This window comes from Bos indicus x Bos taurus, chromosome 6 (genome assembly GCF_003369695.1).
Source record: "Bos indicus x Bos taurus breed Angus x Brahman F1 hybrid chromosome 6, Bos_hybrid_MaternalHap_v2.0, whole genome shotgun sequence".
NCBI classification, from domain to species: Eukaryota; Metazoa; Chordata; class Mammalia; order Artiodactyla; family Bovidae; genus Bos; species Bos indicus x Bos taurus.
Window position 1 is genome coordinate 116760962 of NC_040081.1, and position 21136 is coordinate 116782097.

At 68.2% G+C, this 21136-nt stretch overlaps 1 protein-coding gene across 1 annotated transcript; it reads right to left on the reverse strand.

Moving 5' to 3' along the window:
* Positions 1 to 7922: 7922 nt before the first annotated feature.
* Positions 7923 to 20888, reverse strand: FGFRL1 (fibroblast growth factor receptor like 1). Its single transcript, XM_027545236.1, has 7 exons — positions 20825 to 20888; positions 20153 to 20244; positions 11790 to 12062; positions 10637 to 10717; positions 10256 to 10540; positions 9817 to 10170; positions 7923 to 9689 (listed from the first exon to the last, which is right to left on the reverse strand). The coding sequence occupies exons 2-7, from the start codon at positions 20226 to 20228 to the stop codon at positions 9247 to 9249; spliced, it is 1512 nt and encodes a 503-aa protein (XP_027401037.1). The 5' UTR covers positions 20229 to 20244; positions 20825 to 20888; the 3' UTR covers positions 7923 to 9246.
* Positions 20889 to 21136: the final 248 nt, after the last annotated feature.

Sequence of the window (21136 nt, forward strand, 5' to 3'; positions counted from 1 at the left end):
AGCAGGGCCTCCACCGTTGCTCCGTCCCTGCTGGGGACCCAGACGGCACCCCGGGAGTGGACGCGGGCCTGGTGTCGGGGGAAGGAGAACCCCCCAGACCCACCCTGGCCGCCGGGCTGAGCCTGGGCCTCAGGGATACGGCAACAGCCCCTGCCCCACGGCCCCCTCTCTCTGCGGGGACCCCAAGGGTCCAGCACCCAGACCTGAGTTGAGGCAGGCATGTCACCCCTTGAGCTCCTGCCCGGCACTCCGGTGGGACCCCAGGCCGCCCCCGCCGTGGGGTCGGGCCTGGTGGGATCGCTGCCTGCGAGCACGAAAGTGGGCCCTGCCAGGTGCCTGGCTGGTGGAGTCAGCCCTCCCCAGGGGAGACGCAGATCTCAGAGACAAGGGGGACTTGGGTCCCATTTCAGCCTCAGCACAGGCTAAGGCAGGGCTGAAATGCTCCGGAGTTAGAGACACGGGGCAGCCTGGGGCCCGCTGCTGCAGGCCTGGCTGGAGACCCCAGGGGACCCCCCCACCAGGGAGTCTCACAAACGAGGACTCCAGGAGGCCTCTCGGAAGGGTGTGTGGATGAAGGGAAATGTGAGGGAGCGCCCCCAAGCCCCACACACCCACATGCAGAATTGCACGTGTGTACACAGAGTACGCACAAGTGTGCACACGCTCCCATCAGGGGCCCCAGGCCGCCTGGGACAGGACTCTAAGCCCAAGGCCCGCCCCACTCAGGGGGAAGGGAGAGCTCGAATGCTTCAGGGATGGACTGCAGACCCTGTCCCCTCGGTCCTGTCCAGGGGGCTCTGGGAAGCGGTGAGGGGTGGGGTGGGGCGTGGGCCAGCCCCTGGCCAGTCAGGCCATGCCTCCCACTGTCCACCCTCAGCCAGGAGAGACCCAGCGCCTGTCTGCGGCCTTTGGCGGGGAAGGAGGCCGCCAGCGGGCCTGCCTCAGCCCGGAGCAGGGCCTTTCCAGGACACATGCTCCGGCCATGGCCCTCCCCAGGGCGCAGGGCAGGCCTCTCTGGTGGGCGTGCAGGGTGGGGGTGCGGGCTCTCTGTCCACACCGCTCAGCCCTGCCAGCGCCCTCCCCGGGGCCCCTCCCCAGGGCCCCTCCACTCCTCTGCGGGCCCAGCCCGGTGTCCATGGGGCCTGGCCGTGAGGGCTGCTGGCTGGCGCGGCCTCATTTCCTCTTGGCCCGCAGGCTCCGGGCGGCCTCGGGAACAAAGGGTGGATTGTGCCTCGTTCTGGGCCTGCTCCCCGCCCGGCCGCTGCCCCCGCGGGGCCCGGGGGTGATGTTTGTGTTTGTAGCCAAGCGAGAGTCCTCCGGCCAAGCTGCGAGGGCTCAGTGCACGGACAGCCTCGGGTACCAGCCGCAGGCCCAGGAGCCCGGGAGCCGGCAGCCTGTCCCGGACCCAGCTGGCCTGCCACCCTCCCCGCCCTGGCCGCCCGAAGCCCCGAGGCAGCAGCCAGGCAGCTCCGTGCCTGCCCTGCGCCTCCTCCTGTGCAGACTCTTGCCATCACCAGCCCACGGCATGCGGCTGTCCAGCCCCAGGCCAGCCCGGCACCCCCTTGCCCTGTGATGCCCGTGACTCCCCATCACCCTGCGGCCCATCCAGGCCTCCCTGGCAACTGAGGGTGCCCAACGCTCCGAGCTGGCTTCTGGGGGGCAAAGAGGGGGGCCAGGCCTCTCGGTTTCCAAGAGGGCAGAAAGGAGAAGAACCACACCCTGACATTCTGCTGCCAACAGCCCCTCTCTCCACACATTCAGTGAGTGCTGCTGTGTGCCCGTCTGGGCCCCGCAGACGGTGGGTGGAGACACTGGCAGAGGACAGACAATCCAAGGCAAACGCCATTCCATCCGTCAGCCAGGCACAGGGTCCTGCGGCCGCGGACCTCCCAGCAGGCTGGCACCCGCCCTCGGCAGACCCAGGTGGACACGAAGGCCCCCACAGCCGCCCCGAGAACAGCCAGGGCGCCTCAACCGCGGGTGCTGGGCTCAGGGGCCACCATCCTCCCAGCCAGGAACAAGGCTGAGCCCGGGGCTGGGGTCCCTGCTGGGTCCCCACCCCCACCCCGGCCCAGCCCTGCCCCCTGAAGGCACCCTGAGGCCGCGCCGGCCCGCAGCCCCCTCCCCCACTGCTGGTTTAGCTCCCGCCTCTGCCATCAAAGGAGCTTTGTGGCCACGAGTGGAGCTGGAGCCGACGGTCTTGGAGGGGCTCCAGGAATGAACAGCAGAGGACGGCTTTTGGAAGAACGTGGAAAAAAAAAAAGAGGAAAAAGTGAAGGAAGAAGGAATTTGCTTCTGTGGAGTCCGGTGCCACCCCAGCCCACCCCGCCCCGCCCCGGGCCCCGGTCCAGGCGGGTCCACTCCGTGTGCTCTGGTCCCGGGCCTGCGCTAACCTCCTACCCACGCAGTAACAGGGGCTCCTGCTGGCTGGGGTCTCTCATCCCTGCCACAGAGAAGGAGACTGAGGGTCAGAGTGGCAGGGAGCTGCCTGGGGCCTCAAGATGGGAAGGTCTGCTGCCTGAGAAGACAGCTCATGTGCGCTGGGTGGGAGGTCAGCCTGGGGTGCTGCCAGGCAGCAGAGAGCAGGGTGAGGGTTAAGGTGGGGCCTGCAGCCCAGGGCTGGAAGGGGATACGGTGGTGACCCCAGACCCCCACTGTCCCAGCCCACATCAGAGGTCAGAGGCAGGCCAGGCCACGGCTGCTGACCGCTACACGCTCTTCTCGGCCACACTGCAGTCCTCCTGGAGGCGGCACACCCCTGTCCCCGCCACGAGACGGAAGAGGGCGAGGGCAGGAGGCAGGGGTCGGGGACCCAGAGAGCCCCCTGCCCTGCCCCTCACCGCACCAGCCCTCTTTCCTGGAGGTGTACACCCAGTGACGGGTCCCCAGAGTGGGGCTGAGAGTGGGTCCCAGCAGGGAGTGGGCAGGCCACAGGACTTCATGAAAAGCCCACTGGGGCAACCTTGGGGCAGACCTAGGGACGGGCAGGAGGGATGGGGCAGCATCCCAGCAAGAGCCCAGGAACCCAGGGCCCCACAAGAGAGACTGCCAGGTTCCAGGAAGGTCAGGAATCCTGAGTGCGGGGAGGGGACAGTGTCAGCGGGAGGGGTGGGGCGCCTCCACGCTCCCCAGGGCCTCCCCCCGAAGCCCACCTTCACTGCCTCCATCAGGGTGACGCTGGGGTGTCCTTGCCCCACCCCTGCATGGAGCCCCCATCACTGGGGCCCACAGAAGCAGATGGTGGCTCCTGGGGGCACAGCCCAAGTACCAGGGCCAAGACACCCCTGCGTGTCCTTTCTGCGAGGGTCTCTAGGGCCCGGGGGTGGCGCTCTGGGGACACAAGGATGGCTCAGCCTTTCCTCCAAATGAACGCTCTCCCCAACCCCTGAGACTCAGGAGAAGGGGCCCCTCCAGCTAGCTGCTGGTAGCTATCCGCACCTGCAGGCCCGGAGCCAGACGCCCCGTGGCTGCAGGGCAAGGGGGACAGGGCACACAGTTTCCGGGTGCTGGGCGCTGGGCCCGCCCCACCCTTACCTGGGGCTGCTGCAGACCCTTCACTGGTCCCTCCATCCGGCCCTGGGGCCAAGGGTGTGTCTCATCCCAGCCCCCACGGGGATGGATCCTAACCTGAGGCTGCTCCGAGGCAGGCCCACATGTACCCTCTCCCCGGGCTTGTCTGTGGAGTTGGTGGGTCCTGCAGAGCTCAGCTTCCACGGAGTCTTGAAGGTGCAGTGGGGGAGGAGGTGGGCATCGGTGAAGCCTCTGGAGGTGCCCTCACCCCTGCAGCCCTGGAGAGGGGAGGGAGCAAGCCTGCCAGCCCCGGGCAAGGCTGGAGTGGGACTGAGCCCAGATGCAGGCAGGAGAGGCCGCACATCTCAGCACTGGCCATGGCGCCAGACAGCAACGCTACGTGTCACCACCCCCGACAGGCGCCAGAGACAAGACCCCCAAGGAGCCAGCCCGCACCCCTAAACGCAGGAGTGCGCTGAAGGCCCCTGGCCCAGGGCCTCCTTCGCCCTGGAGTGGATGCAGAGCTAGTGCTGGCCGAGTGCCCTCGCCCAGTTCCCGGGGTGCCAGGGCGGGGGTGTGAGACTCCAGGCCCAGTTGGCAGTAGCCATGTGGTGGATGGGCGCAGCCACCCAGGGCTGGTGCGAGCCCCGTGTCAAGGCTCCCATACCTCACGTCAGCGATGCCAGGGGCGCAGGCAGCTGACCAGGGTGCCAGCTGCTGCCCAGCAGAGGTGCCCTGGACAGCGGGCTCTTGCGCCCTCCAGGCACAGCTCCAGGTGACCCCAGGCAGCACAGCCAGAACAAGGCGTTGGAAGCTGCCGACCCAGAGCTCCATCGGGGGCCCCCCCGGGGGTCTGCACGGGAGAAGCCCCATGGGAGGCAGAGCCCCCTTCCCAGCCACTACATTCCCCAGTCTGGGGACCCCTACGAACTCCCATCTGCCCGCCTGGGCTCACTAATACCTGTGGCCTGCTGGGAAGCCCATCCTTCCTTCCACAGACAGCGGCAGTCCAGGAGTCAGGGTGGCTGGGCTAGGGGGATCACCGGCCTGCAGAGGCCTCTTGAGCCAAGGCGAGACTGAAGAGGGCTTGTCAAGGTGGGCATGGGGAGGGCACCTAGGTGGGACTGGCAGGGTGGGGGTTGAATCGGGAGAAGGACTGCATGGACCTTTATAGGGCTCCCAGGAGAGCCCCTGGCCCCAGGCTCCCCGATGCCCGGCCCATCTCCTGAGGGTCCTGAGCCCAGTCAGCCCTGGGTGCGTGAGTAGGACGGGGTCCCACCCCTGGGTGAGGTCAGAGCGGCGCAGAGGGAGCCTCCTGCCAGGCCCCGCCCCCTGCGCGTGATGAGCAGCCTTGGCCCCGCCCACTGCCCGCAGGAGGGCTGCATGGGGGGGCTGGTGCCCCAGGCATGTGATGAGGGCTGCTGCCTGGCCCCACCCAGCCCCGGGTGGCTTGACCCTGTGGGATCCCCGCGTCTCTGGCCTGTGCCCTGGGTCTGGGCGCTCACCTTTCAGCCCCTTGACATCGCAGCCCCTCCACCCCACCCTGGCCCCTGAGCAGGCCCAGGCCCCTGCAAGCCCTATGCGGTGTTGCCCAGGAGGCTGGGCAACCTGGCTGGCACCTGCAGTCTCTGGCCCCACGTCCCGAGCCCTGGGTGAGTCTGTGCTGTGCGGGGTGTCCTCGTCCCACGTCCTGAACCCACGACCCATGTTCCTGTCCCCTTTCCTGAGCCTTACATCCTGCATTCCTGTTCCAGGCCCCCTGGCCAGGCCCCCGGACGAGGCTCTGCTCTCCTGCCAGGCCCTCCCGACCGAGCCCCACAGGTGTGGCCCTACACTCCCCCATCTTCACCCTCCTGCCGCGTCGCCGGGTCCCTGGACATCGGTCTCAGGGTCCCCCCTCTGGGACAGCTGCAGAAGGCTCTCAGCCGCCCCTTTGAAACCGGGACGGCTGGGAGGCAGGGGTGGGGGTGGGAAGGGCCAGTCACACCCCCAGGCATCAGGGCTTGAGCTGCCCTTTCGAGTTGGCAGGTTTGAAGAAGACAGCTTGTCACAGCCCAGGCCACAGGGAAGGTGCTGGTCTGGCTCCGGGGCTCTACCCTCCTGGGACCCCCACCTACTCAGCACCCAGAACCCCGCCATGGACATCAGGAGTTTTGGTCCTGGTGGCCCAGTCTGGCCTGGGAATTACGGAGAACACAGCTGGGTCCCCCTCCTGTTTCTCGAGACTGGAACCCTCCTAGGACAAGGTGCAGGGCCCACTCCCACCCCGCGGGGAACTCACGAAGCTGGGGGTAGGGAAGCTTTTGTGCTCCTGTTTGGGACCCCAATGGCATCATGGGTGGCTGCTAGCTGGTCTTTCTGCCTGTGACCAAGGGCACATTTTAGGTCCTGGCCTTGGTATTTATGGAGGGGCAACTGTGGAGGGCCAGCGGGGACCAAGGCTTGGCCCCCAAGCGCCCAAGAGGCAAAGCCCTGCTGCGGAGCCTCTCCTGGTGCGACCCCGGGAGCCCTGACCCTACCCCGGGAGCGGGCCTGACTCCGAGACCCTCGGCCCTTCTCGCCCCAGGACCCTACCCTCACGCTGCCCGGCCTCTCCCACTCGCGCTCCTATCGGCCCCTCCCACTCGCGCTCCCACCGGCCCCGCCCCGTCCCCCGGCGCCCCGCCCACTCGGGGCTCCCAGGTCTCGCAGGGTCCCCAGGGGGCGGGGCCGGCCAGAGGCCCCAGGTAGGCAGGTGAGTCCGGATAACTCCGCGCCCGGTTAGGGCGGCCCTGGGAGCCTTAGTCCCGCAAGAGGCGCGGGGCACCCCAGAGAAGGATGCTGGGCGTCCTGGGGCCATGTGGTGCCCTCCTGCCTCTCCCCCACCCCTCACAGCTGGAAGCGGGAGATGGCGTGGCTGAGGACTCTGAGCACCAAGGTGTGGCCGGCCTGTAATCCGGGGCTGGGCTTCTTGGTGGCTGCCCAGCCCCATGCAGATGGACCTGTCTAGTCGTCCAGACCCCACCCCCGCCCCCATGCCCTTCCCGGCACCCCAGCAGGTCTACAGAATGACCAGCCCCCCAGCAGCCCTCTCTCCAGGAAGGGCGTTGGGGGATGGACACTGGTCTCCAGAGAACCAGACCTCTCAGGCTGAGACAGGCCCTAAGGGTGGCCAGGTCGTTAGTCCCCCGCCTTCTCTGGGGCAGATGGTGAGGCTGGTCCCCATGAGCCAGGTGGAAAGCACCGGCCTCAGGCCAAGGGCACAGGGCTGGGGTCCCAGAGTCTCCTCTGAGGTTCCGAGGGACCGCACCCTCCAGGAACCTGCCCCTCTGCCCGCACGCTGGAGAGGGGGCAGCTCAACTCCTATGACCCAGAGACGGCCCACTGCCTGAGGTCTCCCCACTGCCCAGGGCCTCCTCTCTCTCCACCCTCCCCCTCAGACTGAAACCCAGCCAGGCGTCGGCTGCAGCCAGTCCTGTCTGGGGAACATCTGTTTGGTCACCAGCTGTGGGCCACCGGCAGCCCCCTCTGCCGCCCGGCTTCCCGCCACAGCCAGGCCCTGGGTCTCCCTTGGGGCTGTGGGTGGCCCCCGTCATCCAGCCTGAGCTTGGTGAGGGGTCCCTCAGGGCCGGCCCCTGCCTCCTTAGAGACAGGAGTGCGGTCCACCTTGGGAGGCCAGAGGCTGGGGGCACAGCACTGAAGAGGACAGGGGGTCCCGTCCTGCCCTGCCTGGGGTCCCAGCAGAGGAGGGAGAGGGGACTGAAGCCTGAGAGACAGCAGCAGAGGCGGGGGTCCAGCTCGGAGCCGGGGAGAGGAAGTGGGCAGCAGCCCAGCAGGGGGACATGGAGGAGACAAGAAGGCCCAGCCTCCAGGTCAGGTGGAAGATACCCAGCCACGCATCAGGCAGGGCCCATGCTCCTGGCCTGAAGTGCTGAGAACCAGAATCAGGCTGGCCTCACCCCTCCTGCCGGCTGGCCACCGTGGTCCCGCTGGGGGCCTTGCGAAAATCCCACAAGCTATTCGTGCTCCTCCTTAAGAGGCTCCGGAACCTGCGGGCCAGGGTGGCCCAAGCTGTGCCTGCTGGCCGGCAGGCGAGTTAGAGCCTGTCTCCCTGTCGAGGGAGGCACTGCTGCCCCACCAAGGGTGGGTGGGGCCCTGAGGCAGCCCCCAGCCCACCTGCCCACCGAGGGTATGAGGCGAGCCCCAGAATGTGGGGCGGGAGGAGCACGGGCCCTGCGGTGAGGACTGGGGGCGGGGGGCCACACCAGTACAGAGAGCAGACCCCCAGCCAGCCAGACTCGGGCTGGCCAAAGACGCGCGTACAGGTGAGCGTCCAGGACACTAATGGTGGGTTCCGGGGGCCCCGAGCCTGCGGCCTGGCCACGCGGCTCTCGGCATACAGGTGCACACACGTACACAGGAAGAACACCAGCTTCGAGGAAAAGGATGCACGTTTTCTTGTTTAACAAAATAAATTAAATATACGAAGCTTCAGCTCAAACTCTATATAAAATTACAGAGGTCTGGGGCCACGGGGTGATGGGTGCCCAGGCCAGGGTGGACATCCAGCATGGCCACAAGGCCAGGTGGGTCCTGGGCCCCGGGAGAGGCCAAGTCTCTGTGGCCCAGCCCTCCTTTCATCATTATTAATATTATTATCTTAATTTCTTAAATATAAATATCAGAGGCCCCTCCTCTCTGGCAGTGGGAGGCCGCGTGGGACAAAAGTCACCCCCCGCTGGCTCCAGCCGCTCAGGACAGGGCCCAGGACTGCCCCGCCCGACCCCCTCCAGGGTGCTGGTGGACTCCTGGACACCAGGACAGGTGGTGGCAAAAATAGCCAGGGCAGGGACACGGGCAGGCAGGCGCGGGGACGGGGTCGGAGTTTTTGGTTTGCAAAGCCAGGGTGCCTCTCAGATCTCCTGCCAGGCCAGGGTGGGGGGGTGACCATGGCCTCCGTGAAATCCTTCTCACGGGGCCAAGGGATTCCTTCATGAGCTAGCCGGTCGCCACATGCGCACTGCGGTTACAATACAGGCCTTCCCAAAGGCTTCTCAGTCTGCGTGTACGTGTGTGTGTGTGCGCGCGCGTCCACGTGTGTGCGTCTCACGGGGCACGGGGAGATGGCCCCACGGTCTGTCCTCCCCTGTGGCCCTCCACCCCAGCCTGCCGCTGGCGGTGCCGCCGCACGCCCACCCGAGGCACCCTAGCGCTGGTAGTGGGTGTGCTGGTGCTGGTGAACTCCGCCCTGCACATGTGAGTGTGTGTGTGAGTGTGTGTGTGTCCATTTGTGTCCAGAGGTATGTCGTGTGTGTGTGCGTCCACGTGTGTGCGCCTCACGGGGCACGGGGAGATGGAGTCTGACTGTGTGTGTCTGTGTGCGCGCGCGTCCACGTGTGTGCGCCTCACGGGGCACGGGGAGATGGAGTCTGACTGTGTGTGTGTGTGTGCGTGCGCGTCCACGTGTGTGCGCCTCACGGGGCACGGGGAGATGGAGTCTGACTGTGTGTGTCTGTGTGCGCGCGCGTCCACGTGTGTGCGCCTCACGGGGCACGGGGAGATGGAGTCTGACTGTGTGTGTGTGTGTCTGTGTGTGCGCGCGCGTCCACGTGTGTGCGCCTCACGGGGCACGGGGAGATGGAGTCTGACTGTGTGTGTCTGTGTGCGCGCGCGTCCACGTGTGTGCGCCTCACGGGGCACGGGGAGACGGCCCCAGCCTGCCGCTGGCGGTGCCGCCACGAGCCCGCCCGAGGCACCCTAGCAGTGGTAGTGGGTGTGCTGGTGCTGGTGGACTTTGCCCTCCACATGTGAGTGTGTGTGTGAGTGTGTGTGCGTGTGCGTGTCTGTGTAGAGTTTGGGGTAAAGCTTGGGGCCAGTGGCCGAGCCGGGGCCCAGCAGGTGCTGGGGGGCGGCCGGGGGCCCAAGCTCCTCACACAGCCCCACTCCGGGGCCGGAGCCCACGGTGGCGGGGGCGGGCAGGTCCTTATCCCCGCCGCGGTCGCGGGCTGTGGCGGGCGGGCGATGTGCAGGCGCCGGGGGGGCCGGGGCCGGGGCGCACGGCTTCTTCTTGGCCTGGCAGAGCCACAGGACCACGGTGCCCACGATGAAGACTGCGCCGGCCGGGATGCCGATGACCACCGGCCACGGCAGGCTGGTGGTGGAGGACGAGGGGGCCACGGGCGGCCCTGGTGGCTTTGGGTCTGTAGGAGAAACCGAGGAGGGGCAGGGAGGGAACCGTCAGGCGCGGGCACCCCACAGCCCAGCTGGTGCGCATGGGCGGGGTCTGGCGGGGCGGGACCCGCTGGGGGCGGGGTGAGGCCCACGCACCGGGCAGCACTGTCAGGAAGGCGCTGCGGAAGCTGTAGCCCATGGTGTTGGCACCCAGGCAGATGTACATGCCCGCGTCATCCTGGCGTGCACGCGTGATGAGCAGCTTGTTGAGGTAGGAGCCGTCAGGCCGCGACCACACGTCGCCGGTGGGCAGCACTACGAACTTCTGGCCGCCCACGTCGATGGTGGAGTTGTAGCGGCCTTCGGCGCCGTACTCCACGCGCTTCAGCCACTGGATCACCGGCTTCACGTCGCTGCGCACTTTGCACTGGAAGGATGTCGTGCCCCCGAAGTCCACCGTCGTGTTCACGGGGTGCGTGCCCGTGAGCACAGGCTTGGAGCGCGTCCGCTCTGCGCAGGGACAAGCGTTGGGCGCGGCCCCGGGGCTGCAGCCCGCCCCCAGCCCTCGCCCCACCCAGGCCCCGCCCGAACTCACGGATCACGTCCACCTTGTAGGTGGCGTTGATGGCGCCTGCGCGGTTTGACACGCGGCACGTGTACCTGCCGCTGTCCTCCGGGCGCAGGTTCTTCAGGCTCAGCGTCCACTTCTTCTTCCTGTGCTCGCCAGCCTCCGGGCGGGTCAAGGCCTGGTCATCCTTCATCCACATGATGTCGGGCCGCGGGTGCCCGCTGGCCACGCACTTGAGCCGCACGGAGCTGCCCACGGGCCGCGCAATCACGCGGCGCCTCATCTTGGAGGGCTGCGTGAAGCGGGGCCGCGCTGAAGAGGGAGGGAGATGTGGAGGTCAGAGGGCCGGGTAGGGTCGGGGGAGCGGTGAGGCCCAGCCCCCAGCCCACCTGACGCCCCTCTGCTCACCCCACTGCTTGCTGGCTGGGTCTTCCTGGCCCCCAGAGGAGCTGTCGTGCCCGGGGCTCTCCCTTCCTGGACTGGTGTCATCTGGGCGGGGCGGGCGGGGCACGTGAGAGGGGCCTCAGTAGCCCCTGTGAGACCCCAGCATGGACCCCAGCCCCAGGCCCAGCTTGGAGGCTCCAGCACACCAGCAGGAGGCCGTGGATGCACGCCCGCAGCTCAGAATCCCAGGGACAGCTGGGCGGGAGCCGCCTCCCGGCCCACTCCCTGGGTGCAGGTGACCCCGCCAGGCGTGGGTGGGACGGAGGTCTGGCTCTCCCACCCTGGCTCCCGGGGGTCTGCAGGGCCTGGGGGTGGTGGGGGCCGGGGCCTGCCAGCAGCTGCAGTAACCCTAGCCCACATCAAGGGGCCGAGGGCTCGGTGAACTGACATGGCTCGCATACCTCCTGGTCATCCTCCCCTTTGAAAGGACGTGGTGGGGGACACCCACAGTATTCCCATTCCACAGTCCAGAGGGGACCTGGGGGGGGGCGGGGAATGCTGAGGAATGCCCCCTCCCCGGGACAGCCGCCGCCTCCAGGGCCCAGGACCAAGGCCCGGCTCTCGGACCCCACCCTGGAAACCCAGCGGTGGGGTGTGTGGGTCGGGCTCCTCCTTTGTGCTGCTCCGGCACCCGTGGGGGAGGGCCGGGCCAGCGCCTGGTACCAGCGAGTGAAGGGCGTGTTGCTGGGGCGCCGCCCAGTCCCCAAGCCCGGGCCCCGGAGGCAGAGAACACAAGGCCCTTGCTTCCCAGCGGCCCCTCTGAACTTGGAAACCTGAGCCTCAAAGTCACGGCCGACGCCAAGGCTACCGGCCAGCCTGGCCCACCAGGCTGCACTTTGGTGCGAGCAGGGGCCCCCCACCCACTCCTGCTGTCTCCCAGCCAGCCCTGGCCCCTCAAGCCGGCAGAACTCTGGGGGAGAAGAGGCCGGGAGGAAAGGCCCCTCCCCGAGGTGCAGCCTGAGGAGGCAGGCCCGGGCTGGGGGTGTCCCGGACTAGAGGCAGCCAGCGGGACCCCCGGGTCCTGGGGACAGTGGTCAAGTTCAGGCAGGACGGGGGGTGGCGGTGGGCACTCGGGAAGTGCTGCCTCCCGGCCGGCGCCGAAAGACCTGACACTGACCCATCACTATGAGCGTGTAGTTGACGCTGAGGCTCCCGAAGCCGTTGGTGGCCTTGCACACGTAGGCACCAGCGTCCTCCGGTTCCACCTCTTTCACCTTCAGCCCTTGGGGCAGCACGCGGAAGCGGCTCCAGCCACCGTGGATTGTCCGGCCGTCCTTGGTCCACATGGTCAGTGGCGGCGGGTCCCCCTCCACGGGGCACTGCAGCCGAACCGTGCGGCCCAGCCGGGCCACCTGCCTCGGGACCACCTTGTCCGCCATCCTCGGGGGCCCTGCGGGGGTCAGAGGGCTCTGTCAGGGAGGAGGGGACTGGCAGCGGGCCGGTCAGGGCAAAGGCAGTGTGGGCACTAGGAGCTGGCGGTAGGGCTGTCCCTGCCGGGAGCCCACCCAGGACCCCATGCAGAGACTCCTGCCTGCCCCCACAGACCACGGGGGCCCCTGCGCGCTCTCGCACAGGAGCCAGAACACAGTCGGGAGGACCGGCTCACCCAGGACTCATGTGCACAGACCAGTAAGGACAGCCCCTCACGGACAGGGTGTGCACACGCGAGTGTCTCTGCATCTGTGCCCGTGTGTGCCTGGGCTACACTGAACCAGGTCTGTCTGCCCGGACAAGAGCCTCCCTGCTGCCAGCCAGGCCACACCAGGTCACCAAGGCCTTGGGGTCAGAGGGCAAGCAGCTGGGCACTCCAGCTATGGGTGACCACTCTCTCCCGTGGGAGAAGGCAGAGTCCTGAGCTGAGGCCATGGTGCCCTTGACCGTCCCTGATCCCCCGGCCTGGGTCCAGCTTCAGTTCCTCCAGGGTCAAGTGTGGGCACAATGGGGGTGATCAGGTCTAGACGGCAACAGGAGACGGCTCGGGGGAAGGACACCGCGGACACCACAAGGCTACGGAGCTGCCTCCAAGGGGACCCTCAGCCCCGCCGTGCCTGTGGCCCGGAGCCGGGGCCCATGTGCAGCTCCAGCACCACGGGAAGACCACGGGGGCTTCGGGCCTCTCTCGTGGGCAGCCACCCGCTGTCCCTCCAGACCAGGAGAGGCAGCCGTGGGCACTCAGCTGCCCTTCTCAGGGGCTTGGCCGGGCTGGGCTCCCGGGACTCCAGCCACCAGCCACTGGAAGGTGCCTCCACCCCTCGAGGCCGCCACTCAGGCCAGGAGGGCCGCGTCCGAGTGTTCTGACTGCGCGGAGGTGCCGGCCTGGCGCGGCTGCTCTGAGACGCTATCGTTCGGGGCCCGGGGCGGCATGTGTTTTCAATAACCAGCTGGTGTTTCTTCAACACGCAGCTGCCAGCTGGTTCCACCGCTGCTTTGCAACCAGAGTGCTCCTGTGGGTCCCCCAGACGCTGCGGCTCCCAGGGCCCTTGCAGGGCGTGGACCCCCGTCGCCCCTGCCTGGGGTGCCAAGGGAGGGTGGTGGCTGTGCCCCTGGGGATGGACGAGCTGACGGCCCCGGGCTCAGCTTCTCTGGGGCCCCAAGTGGGGAGGGGGTCCCGAGGCTCTGCTTCCAGGGGACCGGGGTGTGAGCGACAGAGATCCTATTCGGGGGGCCGCACCCCCCCCCAGGCAGTTAGTTGCCCCAGCCAGCCAGCCCTCATGCTTCCCCTGACCACCTCTCCCTAATGACTTGGCAGTCTACAGGGCCCGCCCCCAGGCACCCACTCAGCTCACAGTGCGGGGGGGCATCGGAGGCCCCAGACAAGTGGACCCCAGGAGGACCCAACCAGGCTGCCCAGGGTCCAGCCTCATTCCCAGGCAGACCCTGTCCACCACCTGTCACTGCCTGAAATTCCACCATCCCCAGGGGCCTCCCAGGCTGCAGGACAAAGAGGGTACCCCCAGCCTGCCCCCGGTCCCCCAGGCTGACACCTGGACACAAGGATCACACACATGGACCCACACGTGTCCACACAGACACACGTGTATGCGAAGCCTCCCCCTTGGGGCTCTGCCTGTCCCGACCGCAACCTGCAGGCACCACTGGGCCCTCGCCAACACCCCCAGACCCTGAGCAGCCTGCCTCAGTGGCAAAGAAGGGGCCGGCCCAACCATGCGGGCCCTCCCCATCCCCCAGAAGGAGGCCTTCAGAAGGGGGAGTGGGGCAACCGCGGGTGGTGCGGACGCTGCCCGGGGTCACTGCAGAGAGGAGGGACGGGGCCCAGTGACCGCCAGATGGGCCGGAAGTGTGGCCCCGCAAGCCAGCCTGAGCGGAGGAGGACGAGGCAGTGCCCACGGAGGCCTGCGGAGCCAGCCGCATCCCAAAGCAAACAGCCCCTCCCGCGCGGCCGCCCCGCCCCCACCTGTGCTCCGCCTGGCCAGCCCCGCAGCCTCTGCAGAGACCCCTGCAGGCTCACAGGCGGGAGGCCCAGCCCCCCAGACTCCTGGGGGTTTTGGCCGCCAGCATGGCTGCAGCAGCTCTATATTTAGCCCAGGAAACACAAGCCCCGTTGTTCCACCTGGACGGGGCATCCTGATGCTCTGCCATGGGAAACTGAGGCTCACATGGGGACCTGGGGGCCCCTGCAGGGCCTGGTGGGGGGTGGGGCCCGGGGGGCCGCCCCTGCCCCTCAGCTCCCCGCAGGCCCTCCGCCCAGCTGCCGCCCCTCCCTAGAGCGTGGCCTCCAGGAAGCCCCAACCTAGCACCTCCCAGAGCCATGGTGCTGGGAGGTTCAGGGCACAGGCAGGGTGCAAAGTGGGTGTGGAGGCGGTAGGCTGGGCAGGGTCTCACCCAGGACGCGGGCTGAGCACCACGGGCATGGGCAGAGTGAGCAGAGCCCCTCCTCCTCTCCCTCCTCCTCCTCGAGCTCTGCAGCTGCTCGGGCGTTGCTTCAGTTGCTAAGTCCGTAGGACTCTTTGCAACCCCACGGACTGTAGGCCGCCAGGCTCCCCTGACCATGGGCTTTTCCAGGCGAAGACGCTGGAGTCGGGTGTCATGCCTTCCTCCAGGGAATATCCTAACCCTAACCCTGAGTCTCCTGCATTGCAGGCGGACTCTTCACCCCTGAGCCACTGGGGACCCAGAGCTGGGGCCACACACGGCTGCGATGCTGCCCCCCGTACACTGTCCCCCAGACGCACACCCCAAGAGGGGGTGCGGACCCCCTCCTCTGAGCACCAGAGACCCCCAGGCTTGCAGCTCCCCCACCTGGATGGGGGCTCCATTTCCCCACGTTTGCCAAAACAAGACCCCGCTGCAACCCAGGGCAGAGGTGCTGGGCAGATGGAGAAGGGACCCCCAGCTGGAGCCCCCTAAACCCCCCCAAGTCATCATCATAGGGCCTGGGGGCCACCCCGAAGTGCAGCACCCGTGCCTCGTGGCCTCTGCCCCCCTGGGGTGGGGTGAGCTGCCCTGGCCATTCCATCTGGATCCACACTCCCTGCTCTGTTCACAGTCTGCCAGGGGCCTGGCCGTGGGGAGCGGGGGAACCCCAAGGTCAGCCCTCACCCCTCCCAGCCACCCAGGGTGCTCAGTGGGCCCTGGCCTGCGACCCTAAGCTACCTTCAAGGTGGGTGAGCCAGACACCAGCCCTCCCCCAAGCCCCAGGTGCCAGAGGCCTCAGAGCAGGTAAGGAGATGGAGCCTGAGCCCCTAGCCTGCACGTCAGGGCAGCCCTGTCCCCAGCAAGCCCCGCAAAGCCCCGCAGGTTTCCAGCCTGAGGAATGCTCTGGCCGCGGCAAGGTTCGGGTGGGTTGGATCAAGCTGACCACAGTGGGCCTGGCCGGTCGGGAGCTGCCATCCTCTGTGCAGGACCAGCTAAGCCAGCAGGTGGGGAGGGGGCTGGGCCCCAGAGGCGGGCCCACAGGGCCGGCCTGGACGCTGGTGCGGTAGGCTGTCTAGGGGGTGGGACACACGAGGTGCTTCCCATGGTGAGTGCCAGGCTCTGGGCCCAGCACCCTCCCCAGGGAGGTGAGGCCCCAGGGGAAGGGCAGGAGCACCCGGCGCAGGGGGTGGGCACAGGGGAGGACCACCACGTGGCTGCCAGGAGGCCGGCAGACCCCCGCCCAGCACCGCTGCACAGCCGCACAAGCACACAGGCTCCTGCTCTCCAGCTGGCCCGGGGCGGCCCCGGGGGCCGGACCCACAGGATCCACAGTGGAACTGGTAGGACCCGCAGGACAGGTGGTTGCCTGAGAAACCAGGCCATTCTGGGCGTGGCAAAGGGACGGCCTGACCCACCGAGCAAGGCGGCGGGAGCGTCCCCACCACCCACTGCCCAGCCGCCCGGCAGGGGAGTGGGCACCAGGGGCCCCTTCCACTTCCAGGGGAAGCCCAGCCTCAGGGCTCCTCTACCTCACCCTCACCACCCCCAGGACCCCGGTGGGGGGCCCAGAGCATCACCCTGATGGTGCCACATCCCTCGGGGCACCCGCCCGGGGCACAGCTGAGCGCTGGGCAGCCCTGGTGCAGTGTCAAGGTCTCACTGGGTCCACAGACTCAGTGCTGACCCTCCTGCAAACCTGCCCGTGCCTGCCCCCCGCTGCCACCTCACAGACGCGCTCCCAGCTGTCAGAGGGCGGAGAGGGCCCTTGTCCACTGGGGCCTCCCACGCCTGCCCTGCTGGACGCAGCGGACAGGGTAACGCGCTTCGGGGCCCAGACCACCCAGGGGCAGTCGCCTAGGAGGTGAGAGGACCCTTCCCGAGCCTGGAGCCCCCAGGTGTTCAGGGCGAACGCGGGGTCTCTAGGCTACAGCTGCAGACGACCAACCCCCAGCAGCCGGCCGGGTCCCACGTCCGCTCCACTGAGGTCTGAGCGGCTTCTCCAGGAAAGGCCCGAGGCTCTGAGGCCCGAGTGACCCAGACTGGGCACCCCCAGGCCCCGGACGCCATGGGGTGGGCCACCGGACCCTCAGGGTGAGCTCCAGGACCAGCCCCACAGTGTAGCCAGGACCCAGACTGGCTGCTGCGCAGGCGGGGGCGGCCCTGGACTCGAGGGCGCCCGGGGGCAGTGTCACGGGAGCCGGGGCCTCCCTCCTCCCTGCCGGCTCCCCAGGCCCCGTTATCCAGCACACAGCTTGTGAAAATCTCACACAAAATAAACTCCCCGGCAGGAAGAAGAGGACTTGTGTTTCCTGCCAAGATGGGAAACCCTGGGGTTCGGCAGCCCCGAGGCTAGGGCAACTCCCTGCCCTGGCTCCAGCTCGGGGACAGCTCCAGAAGCACCCCCACCCTGGGCCAGTCCCCCCCCCAGGCCAGTCTGTGCTCGGTGCGGACATGCGCCCCCCCACCCCAGCATGCCGCCTCCAGGCCCTGCCCCAGCCACTCGGCGGGGCACAGGGTGGGAATGGAGGCCCCAGCACACAAAGCCTCAGTGGGCCACCCCCCAGACGCCCCCCTCAGCCGACCAGCCCAGCCCTTCCCCACCCAAGGGCCCTGCCCTGCTAGGCCAAGGCGCCATGCCCACCCCGGCCCTGGTGAGCTGCCCACCTCTGCCCACGACACTCCCACCGCTGGAGGACTTCCTCGCCTCACCTGACCAGGACCACCTCTCCTTCCAGGCCCATCCCACCTGGCCCTGTTACACCTGAGCCTCTCCAGGGGACCTGGGCTGTGAAACCCACAGGACGGCGGCCCCTGCTCGCCTTGGGCCCTGAGAGAAGGCAGACTGTACTTACTGGAGCACCCGTGACCACCGCTAGGAAGAGTGGGGGGCCGCAATGGACAGAGTGTCCATGGGGTGGGCACCCCTTCCTTCTGCGTGCTGACCTGCTCACTGAGGCTGTCCCCCGGACACACCAGGCTGCGGTCACCCATGGAGGCACAGAATGGGGCAAAGCAGGCCACGATGGGAGGCCTCCGCCCGCCTCCCCCGCACGTCTGTGGGGCCTGGGCTGCCCAGCCGATCCAGAGGCTGGGGCTGCTGCTGGAGAAAACCAGCAACTCCCTCGTTAGGGCCGCCGCAGAGCCAGGAGGACTCGGGGGCCCATTGATCCTGGCGCACTGGAGACGGAGCCTGGTAGGCAGCACTTCCAGGCCCAGCCAAGGGCGACTTTCTTCGCTCCCTCCTCCCTGCAGAGGGGGCAATGGTTTATTTTTCTTTCCAGGAGTGGGGCCGAAGACAAGACATAAGTGGGCCGCTGGCCCAGGTCCACCTCGCAGAGCCGGGGCCGGGCTCCCGTGAGTCCACCTTGGCCCGGCTGCACACTGGCCAGTGCCACCTGCAGGGGCCTGGGGGGCGAGGAGGAGGCCCCTCGCAGCCTGGTCAGACGCTGAGGTCTACCAGCACACATATCACAGCCTTTCTGACGGCCAAACGCCTCCCTGTGGACTCACAGGCCCTGGCAGAGCCTTCCACCACAGCCCCCAGGCAAGTCGGCCTGAAGTCTGCACTATCCCACAGGCGGAAGGTGGCCGGCACGCTGGCCAGGTCCAGGGGAGGGAGAGGGGCCTTCAGGGCCAGCTGCTCAGAGACCGTCCACTGCACCATCCTCAGAAAAGTCCACACGTGGCACTCCTCAGAAAACCCTGAAATGACTTCTTTCAAAGTAAATTGTAAAAGGCACTTCATTCGGAGCCTCTCGAATTCACACTGAGAAGTAAAGTGGAAACGGAGAAAGCCAAAGTCTTTTTTCAAATTTGAAAAAAAAAAAAAAGCTTAAGACTAACCCACCAAGATTGTGAAACTTTGGGAAAAGGGGAACCTTAAAAATATTGAGTCTAGAAATGTACTGATTCCAGAAATTGTGACACCACGGGGAAAGCGGCTTCAAAAAACCACCCAAACTCTCTCTGCGCTGGTTTGCCTGCCTGAAGAAGGTCCACACTCAGCCTGTTCACGCGCCAAGTGGGAAGGGCCTGAGACGGCTCTGCCCTCCAGTCCAGGCCTGGAGGAGAAGCCAACACGATTCAGGAAGAGCACCCCCCACCAGAAACCACAGAGGCCCTGGCCCTTGGAAAGCGGATCCCACCTCCCCACGGCCGCCAGGGCCCTCAGCACGCAGCCCAAGGCCTCAGCCAAAGGGCACCAAGAGGGGTGTAGCCCCTGGGGGACCTCTCGGTGCCAAGGCAGGCCCTGCTGCCCACAGCCGTCCACGGCCCACTGCCACCCGCCCCTCCACTTCAGGCTCCAGCCAGTGGCCAGGTCAGGCCAGTGGCCTCCCAAGCCTCTCTGGCCAAGTGGCCAGAGGACAGGCAGGTTCGGGGATGGGGGAGTCCAAGCAGACGAAAGAGCAATCGGAGGCCGAGCTGCTGGCCCCGGGGGTGGGGAGCCTTGCTGGGCATGACCCGAGTGTCCGCAGCACCCTGCACACTGCCATCCCGGCCACGCCTGGGCAGCCCCCACCCTCAAGCGAGCCAGCCAGTCCCCGGCAGGGCAGGCGGGGGGGTACCGTGGCATGAGGCCCACCTGGGCCGCCGCCCGCCACCCCACACCCGAATGTGGCCATATAAGGCCAGCTTGGGCTCGGTGCGCCTGCGGGGCAGCGGCGGGGGCGGGGTGCGACGCCTCAGAGGACTGGTGGACAGGGCAAGGACAATCCTGAGTGGTCAACACACCCACAGGGCTGGCCTGGCCACAGGTCCCGCCTCGCTGAAGGAGTCCAGCACAGAACACGGCAGTGGGAGTCCATGGGCACGCATCACCCATCGCCCGTCAGCCAAGGGCGCCACTTGCTGGGGGAGGGGTCCCTCCAGGGGCATCTGAGGCTGCCCTCTTGCCCGCGTCCAGGCCCCACTGTGGCACATGCCGTGCTGAGGGACGCACTGTGTGCCTGAAGCAGGTGGTCTCAGCATCTGCCTTAAGACAGGCCCTTACTCCCACCCCGTGTGCTGGGTCCTGTCCCCTGGCCCCAACCCTGCACCTTCTTGGAGACGGGCAGGCCTAGCGCACTGGTCTGGGTCGTTAGTCCCACATACCAAGAAGGTCCCCACTGTCCCCACACCCGACCCTGGCCACCGGGGGGTTTCTGTAGGTTTTCAGGGGCCTAACTGGGTCCACTGTGGCCAAATTGCCCAGTGCCCAGGGATCCTCCATCAGTGGCTGCCCTCAACTGCAGCGGCGGGTGGATGTGTGTGTTCTGAGGGGAACTGGGGCCAGAGCCCAACCTGCCAGCCAGTGTGGGACCCCGTGCCAGAGCTAGGGGAGCCCACACAGTGAGATCACCCTGTGGGTGATCTGGGGGACCTCATGATGAGAGGGGAGGCCCCACAGATAGCTGAGGAGCCCCTTGGGTGTGGGGCCGACGCGTGAGCTGCACTGGCCCGTGGGTGAGCTGGGGGCCCAGTGGGTGAGGGGCCGGGCTGCGCGCGGCCAGCAGGGGCGGGGCGCAGGCACGCGCGCCAGGCGGGCACTGTGGCAGAGTTCAGGGCCTGAGGGAAAGGGGCGGCGCTGGCGGAGGCCGGGGCGCCGGGCTGGGCGCCAGCACTCACCTCGGGCGGCGGCGGCCGGCGGGAGGGCCCCCAGCAGCAGCAGCAGCGGCAGCACTAACGCGGGGCTCGGCGTCATCTCGGCCAGTGCGGACCTGGGGGTTATTCAAAGGCTGGGCACTTGCGTGCGGGTGGGGGGGCTGGTTTTCCGCCCCGCTCCCCCTCCCCTGGGCCGAGGGCCCCGGAGCCGCCAGCACCCCGGCCCTGGACGAGGGGAACTGAGGTGCGGGCCGCCCCGCCTTCCCTGGCGCGCTCCGGGCGGAGGAAGCGGCGGCAGGGTAACCGTGGGTATCAAAGGCAGACAAAGGGTTTACACTAATTACCGACCTCCCCCGCCCCCCCTCCAAACACCGTCTGGATTCCTGGCGCTTGTAACTCGGGCCCTGCCCGCGGGACACACAACACCGGCGGCCCCGCAGATAATCGCCTGCGCCATTAGCGGACAAATTTGCGTTGGGGGGGCCCACGTGGGGTGCAGGGGCGGGGGCGGGGCGCGGGCAGGACCTCGGGCCGGGCGGGAGCCGCGGCGGCGCGTGCCGGTGCCTGCGGCCCCTCGCCGCCGAGCGGGGACCCGGACGCTCGGCCCCCGCCCCCGCCCGCGGCCCCGGCCCCCGGCCCTTCGGAATCGGCCCTCCCAGTCCGCCCCGGGAATCGGAGGCGCGCGGAGGGGCTCACCTCGCCGGGGCTCGCGGGCGGCGGGGCTCAGGGCCGGGCCCGCGGGGCGCGCTGCGCGGTCATTGCCGCCCCGGGCGCCGCACCCCGCCGCCCCGCGCCCCCGGGCCCGGCCTCGGGACGGGGCGGCGCTACCTGCGCGCTGGCGGCTCGGGCTGGGGCCGGGGCGGGGATCGGGGGCCGGGGCCGGGGCGAGGGGCGAGGAGGGCGGCGAGGGCGGTCCGCGGGCCGGGGCCGCGATCCCGGGGCGGCGGGGCGAGGGGCCCGGGGCGCCACGCCGCGAGGCGTCCTTCCCTGCGGGGCTTTGTCAACTCT

Excerpts from the sequence above, each read along its gene's own strand:
- FGFRL1 (XM_027545236.1), bottom strand. The coding sequence starts at position 20,228 with ATGACGCCGAGCCCCGCGTTAGTGCTGCCGCTGCTGCTGCTGCTGGGG. Across the intron at positions 12,063-20,152 it reads GCCGGCCGCCGCCGCCCGAG|GGCCCCCGAGGATGGCGGAC; the intron begins GTGAGTGCTGGC and ends TGACCCCCGCAG. Across the intron at positions 9,690-9,816 it reads CTTCCTGACAGTGCTGCCCG|ACCCAAAGCCACCAGGGCCG; the intron begins GTGCGTGGGCCT and ends TTTCTCCTACAG.